General features: G+C 42.2%; 1 protein-coding gene across 1 annotated transcript; it reads left to right on the plus strand.

Moving 5' to 3' along the window:
* Positions 1-485: 485 nt before the first annotated feature.
* LOC124107598 (atypical chemokine receptor 3-like) lies at positions 486-1,646 on the plus strand. The gene has a single exon (XM_046465767.2). It carries the CDS (start codon positions 486-488, stop codon positions 1,572-1,574), a length of 1,089 nt encoding a protein of 362 aa, XP_046321723.1. The 3' UTR covers positions 1,575-1,646.
* The last annotated feature ends 5,384 nt before the right edge of the window (positions 1,647-7,030 follow it).

The following is a 7,030-nucleotide window of genomic DNA, read 5'->3' on the forward strand; positions in this document are numbered from 1 at the left end:
TAAATACTCTCATCCAGACACTGAAGTAGCATGCTTATAATTCAGCATTCAAGGGGTAGACCAACCTGCCATTCTTGGGGGAATCACGATTCCCTGTTGAGAAGGAGCAGGCCTCCAGCACTGCTGTGGCCAGGCTCAGCAGCCTGATGTTTCTTTGGCCCTGTACCATGTTGATTTCACACTCTGGGCACAGCCAGGCTGATGGTGTCTGGAGAAGACAGCCAATGACAGATAGAAAACCAACATTGTGTCTGTCTTTGGACACTGTGTCAACGAGACTCTGGCTGTTTGTTTATGTGACACAGTTCTCGTGTGATTGATTTCTTTTCTCCTTTCTTTGTGAGACACCTCAGAATTTGGGCAAAACTGCTGGGCCTTATTAGGACCCCAGAAAAGTGTTTTGACTGGAAGTTGAGGTTCCCTGATGAGTGATTTCTCTCTCCCATCTCTCAGGGTTGCTGTAGGTCCTTCTCACTCCCCCTACTATGGATTTGCATCTCTTTGACTACACAGAGCCAGGAAACTTCTCTGACATCAGCTGGCCATGCAACAGCAGCTACTGCATCCTGATCGACACAGTGCAGTGCCCCACCATGCCCCACAAAAGCATCCTGCTCTACACACTTTCCTTCATTTACATTTTCATCTTCATGATTGGCATGATTGCCAACCCTGTGGTGGTCTGGGTGAACATCCAGGCCAAGACCACAGGCTATGACACCCACTGCTACATCTTGAACCTTGCCATCACGGACCTGTGGGTGGTCATCACCATCCCCGTCTGGGTGGTCAGCCTGGTGCAGGACAACCAGTGGCACATGGGCGAGCTTACCTGCAGGGTCACGCACCTCGTCTTCTCTGTCAACCTCTTTGGCAGCACCTTCTTCCTCACATGCATGAGCATGGACTGCTACCTCTCCATCACCTACTTCACCAGCACCTCCAGCCACAGGAAGAAGATGGTGCGCCACATCGTGTGCGTTCTGGTGTGGCTGCTGGCCTTGTGCATGTCTCTGCCCAGCACCTACTACCTGAACTCCGTGGTGTCTGCTTCCAACTACGAGACCTACTGCTGGTCATTCTACCCTGAGCACAGCATCAAGGAGTGGCTGATCGACATGGAGCTTGTCTCTGTTGTCTTGGGCTTCATTTTCCCCTTCTCCATCATCACTGTCGTCTACTTCCTGCCCTCCAGGGCCATCTCAGCCTCTGGTGATCAGGAGAATCAGAGTATCCGGAAGATCATCTTTTCCTGTGTGGTGGTCTTCCTTGTGTGCTGGCTCCCCTACCACGTGGCAGTGCTGCTGGACATCTTCTCCATCCTGCACTACCTCCCCTTCACCTGCCAGCTGGAGAACACGCTCTTCACAGCACTGCATGTCACGCAGTGCCTGTCCCTGGTGCACTGCTGCATCAATACTGTGCTCTACAGCTTCATCAACCACAAGTACAGGTACAAGCTGATGAAGGCCTTCACCTTCCAGTATTCTGCCCAAACGGGCCTCACCCAGCTCACCAACACCACCAGAGTGTCAGAGACAGAGTACTTGGTGCTGGAACAAAACTCCAAATGACCTGCTGTGCAGAGGCCACGTCATGGAGCTTGTGAACATGGCTTATGGTCTTCATAAGAGAGCAAGGGAGCTTTGGGTCTTGATGCCCAAGTGACATGAAGAGGAGAAGGCGTGGCATTGTGCATCTTCCTCTCTGTCCAGTTCTGCATGTCAAAGTCAGCTTCAGGAAACAATTGGCTGGACATCTATACAATAGAACCTTCTGTTTTTCCTGAAATTTTTATATGTTGAATTGTATATTTAAGTCTTCATTTTCTCACTATTGGCATACTGCATAAAAAGTATTGGAAAGTTAAATGTATTTTAAATATTGCATTGGGAGGTATAATCCTGACATACTCAGATTGCCATAGTTTTAAGGTTAGTTTGACTTTAGTTTTCACTAAGGGTGTCATTTTTAACTAATTTAAAATTATGTATTTATATACATGTATATGCATGTATATAAATGTATACCATTCTTAACTGAAATGTTTTCTTTATAAAAGTTTTATATCTCTGTGGTGGGTTGTATTTGCACAGGATATGGAACAAAAATGGCTTCATAATGCTCTTTGGGACATTAATAGTTTTGCAGAGTTACATTTAAAACAAAAGAAGACTGTTACAGGATACAAACCTGTGCATACAATGAACAGAGTTCTCTTCATCTGTAAGTTATTTCTTTAATAAAGAACTTTGTTTCCTAAAAGTTCATTCCTGAAATTGTGGAAGTGTGCCCAGAATTGAGGTAGCATTCATGATGTAGCTATGTGGACACACCTGGCACACACAGTCAAGCTGAGTAAGAATAAAGAGAGAACTGCCACAGAGCAAACTGTAGGGTTAGTGTGGGTGAGTGGCATGGAAGGCACAGCATTCAAAGTGCTGAGTGTGTTTTAGAAGCTCTTCACGTGGTGGTGTGTTGGGGAGGGAAGTGGTGGGCCGTGAGATGTCTGGAGGCAGAAATGCAGGAAATGTGAGCCTGCATCAGCCAGTGCTCCTCTGCTCCCAGCACCAGTGTGACATCCCCTCACGCAATCCCTGCTGAGGGTTGAAGGCAGTGCTGCTTTCACATTCTTAGCAGACCTAAGAAAAAGCTGCACAGGAAATGCATATTTTCTATTTACCATAGACCAACTAATTACATTTGTTCTCTGTCATCTGTCCCAAGATCCCCTGAAACCTGAAAAGTACCTGACTCATTATATATATTTTATGTATTTACTACACATTATCCTAGACATACACATCTATAGTACAGTTTAATTTATAAAGTAGACACAGAGATCAACAATTATGAAAATTAAAATGACTATATAATTTTCTGTAATAAAATTTATTTAAAACTTAGGAATTATGTATTTCTAGAGTATCCCATTTAGCATTTTTTTGGGCTGCAAGTAACTGAACTGCAGAAAGTAAGCCTATAACTAAGGGAAGGCTATTGACTGTGCTTGAGACAGTAACCAAACTCTGGCTTCTGCATTTCCACATGAACCTTCATTGGGAGGACTCTTTGGAGGAGCACTCTCAGAGCCACAGGAGCCACAGACTTCTACAGACCTGGCTTTTGGGTGGGAGCTCCGGAAAGTGTCCTTCCCACATTAGCCCAGGTGAAGCCATCCACAGGTGGGTCTTCGTGAGATCCAGGGGCTACTGCCCTTTTGTAAAGTCCCTAAACATGTGGGCTCACCCAGACTCACAGCCCGGGGGTCCCTGGGGGCTACAGATAGCACCACTTGAAAAAGCTGCACAGACTTAGTTCCGAGGCCAGGCAGTGTGGCATGCTGACTCCAATACGCTTGACACATGTCCACAGGTGCATGCACACTGTCATGAATGCTGTAATAATAGCAGATCAATAAGTGAAAATGCAAGAGAAAGGAAAAATAACATAAGGAGCACACAAAGTTGGGGAAAATCATGATGTGATAAACAGTTATTACCATGAAAATGGGGCCACGTTTGCCCTGAGGCTTCTAGAGGTCAAGTTCAAACAGAAAACTCCCAACCAATGAATTGAGGAGGAGAATGGAGAACAAAAAAGCTGAACTTAAGTTGAATGTTCAGGCCCCTCCCACTCATTGTGGACCCCTCCTAGCCCAGGAGTTCAGGCATGTAGATGAATAGTGCTGGGTTCAGGTGGAGTTCCTTATCCATTCATAGAAGTCTCCTGTGCCACCCAACTTTAGTGACTTCTATTTCCCTTGCTGAGTGGGACCATGGACCACTTTCTTACCACTCTGTAGAGCCAGGTGACCACTCAGTTGCTTACACCCACTCTGAGGTGCAGAGAAGTTAGGAGGTTTGTGGAGAGCAGGCTGTGCTGGCTCCAAGCCATTCCACACTATGCAAAAGAGCACTGCACAGACCTGAGCTACCCTCTTTTATAAAGCAGCAGATTTCCATGGGCTACACACTTCTGAGTGCAAGTGATGAGGCAAAATGACTCATGCCTTGACAGACCAAGTGGATAACCACCAGATGCTGGGCATACAGAACTTACTGGAAAGAATTAACCCAACTGGGCACAATGGTGCATGTCTGTAATCCTAGCCTCACAGGAAGCTGAGGCAGGAGGATCACTGGTTTCAGGCCAGCCTAGGCAACTTAGTGAGTTCCTGTCTCAACATAGAAAATAAAACTCTGACAGGTAGCTCAGTGGAAACATGCCATGCTACGAGGTTCAATCCCCAGAACCACACACAAAGAAATAAGAAAGAAGGCAATGATCCAGCTGTGCAGCAGCAGCATAAGGCACAAATGGATACATAAGTGAATCAGGTTAGTAAAAAAATACTCCGCGTGCATTCACTAAATTAAATCAGATACACATGGACTCCTGGGCACATCAGAACCTCATCCAGGAAACCAGGACCATGAGCTTACAAGACACTGCAGACTTGTCACTGGAACACCATGAGAGGCACCTGGGACTGTGGCAGTGATATTTCCTTCTTCATCATGTGTTTTAGTAATCTGACTTTTTTCTCATTTTCCCTTCATTAGCATGGGCAGAGGTTTATCTATTTTATTTCTCAAAGAACATCTTTTTGTCTTGTCATTTATTTCACTTGTTTCTTTTGTTTGAATTTCATTGGTTTCAGCTCTGATTTTATTTATTTCCTGTCTTTACTGCTTTGGGTGTTGATTTGCTCTTTTTTGGGGCTTTGAGGTGTAGTGTTAGAGATTTTGATATGTTGTATAAGTGTTCCCATTTACCTCTAAGAAGTTTTTTGTATTTCACCCTTGATTTCTTCAACTGTCCATTCATCAATCAATAGTGTATTATTTAGTCTCAATTTGTTAGATATTTTACTTTATCATTGATTTCTAATGTCATTCCATTGTGATCTGAGAGAATGCAGAGTATTATCTGTTATTTTGTATTTATTAGGAATTCCTTTGTTGTGTAAGACATGGTCGATTTTAGACAATGAGCCTTGCTGTGGAGAAAAAAGTATATTTGCTCATTGATGGATGAAATATTATATATATATATATATATATAATATCTTTCAATTCTAAGTTATTGATTGCATTATTTAGTTCTATGGTATATTTAATTAGATTTTTGGGGAAAAAGACTCTGCTAAGTGGAAAAAAGATGAGCAACTGAATTGGAAAAGTATTTAGAAAGGTCATACCTGATAAAGGATTTGTATCTGGAATGTATAAATGCATATAGAGATGTATACACAATTAAAGTTATTGAGGTGTGTGTGTGTGTGTGTGTGTGTGTGTGTGAGTTTATGGATAGAATTTTATTTTCAAAATTAACCTTTAAATTATGTTTAATTGCAGGTGAATATTTATGTTGTTTGAAACTTTTTGATTGTTTTGTGGTCCTGGTAGTTGTACACAGGGACATGTGTGATCTTGGCAAGAACAACAGCACTTACGTCACATCCCAAGCCTTTTCATGTTTGGAGACAGGATGTCTATATATTCCCTGGCTACATGGCAAAATGACATCAGCCTGCCTCTGCATCCCAAAGATCTGCAAAGACAGATGTGGCCCTCTTCAGCCAGGGCATATTGAGTCATTTAGGGAGTAATTGGACTGAACTAGTACTTCACAGACACCAGATGTTATCATGGTAAATGCATATGGAAATTTTTCTCCTGAAGGAAATATTAAAATTACAATGGAAACAAGGAACTTCACACAGTTTACTATGTTATGTTGTAATAGTAATTTTCCAAGGAACACTACACATCATTTTTTGTGTTCACACACACACATACAAAAAAAAAAAAAAAGGAATCACACATATACCTTTACCAGTGATCTCCATGCTCCTATATTTTCCTTCCTCTTCATTTCTTGTATTGGGATGCACACTGTTTTTTGAAGCCTCCCTCCTTGTGCCTATTATACCTGACATATACTGTCTTTGCTTCCCTCGTGCTACCTCAGATATTGATCTGCTTTTGTACTGGGTAGTAACTTCTTTCCCTGTAACTTATGCCTTTCTCTCTCTAGTCCCTTAGGGTATAGACTTCAGAGGTTGGCTTTTCCATCACAATGCTGTCAACAGTTTATATATTTCCACCCAAAATTGGGTGTGAGATAAGAGTCTGATCCAGTATCAGGTGCCATGGAGGGTGACTGTTCTAGACGTAGGGATGTACAGAAACTTGATGAGTGATGGGATCAGCCAGAGGCAGGGAATGGTGAAAGTGCAAAAGGCTCGATCATAACACAGAGACAAGGATTAGCTCTATATATTTGACTGATGGTAATACAGGTATGATGTTGCTCATGGCTGGCCTGTTGAACCACGTCCCCAGCCTTCCTTAGCATGTAAATATTCTTGCAAGGAAACATGGACCATTTTGGGTCAGCACCTCATCTATCTTCTGGTTCCTTTCTTGTTTTCTGGAACCTAGTCTGAAGCTTAATTCAGCTTTGTCTGAGCAGATATCAACAGTGGTCAAAGGGATTAGGGAACAAAAAATACAAAGAAAACCAAGAATGTCCACGAATCACCCCAAACTGGCCTAATCACACTGGGCCATTATTCAATAATACAAAGAATGTATTTGTTCTTTAAGTTATTGTACTATTGGATTCCTTGCTGTAAGAGCTTGCTTCTTACCCTAAAACATGTACTCCATATGCTATTCATAAAAGAAAGTTGTGTTTATTAGCGTTCTCCTGAAAAAAATGAGAGCAATAATGAAGTTTAACTGTATAATAAAGAACTAGGATGACATATAACTTTAAACAGAATATGTGCATGTTTGTGTGACACACACATCAGTTATTTATTCTTCTAATATCCTTTAACCAGAACTTCCATGGGGTACTTTTCATTGATATTCTTTACTTAGTCCACAGTCCCCTTAATAAATGATAGTCTCCTTCCCAAGTTCAATACTGCATTGCTCATATTCTGTGTCTCATTATAGTGTGTAACCCAGTGTCAAACTTTCCTTTATGAGAAATTTCATTCTCAACCCTTAGTTTG

This window comes from Marmota monax, unplaced genomic scaffold (genome assembly GCF_021218885.2).
Source record: "Marmota monax isolate L192 unplaced genomic scaffold, Marmota_monax_Labrador192_F-V1.1 WCK01_AAM20220418_F8-fsc02810, whole genome shotgun sequence".
Taxonomy (NCBI): domain Eukaryota; kingdom Metazoa; phylum Chordata; class Mammalia; order Rodentia; family Sciuridae; genus Marmota; species Marmota monax.

Bases quoted from the DNA above. Each gene is read 5' to 3' on its own strand.
- LOC124107598 (XM_046465767.2), top strand. From the start codon at position 486: ATGGATTTGCATCTCTTTGACTACACAGAGCCAGGAAACTTCTCTGAC.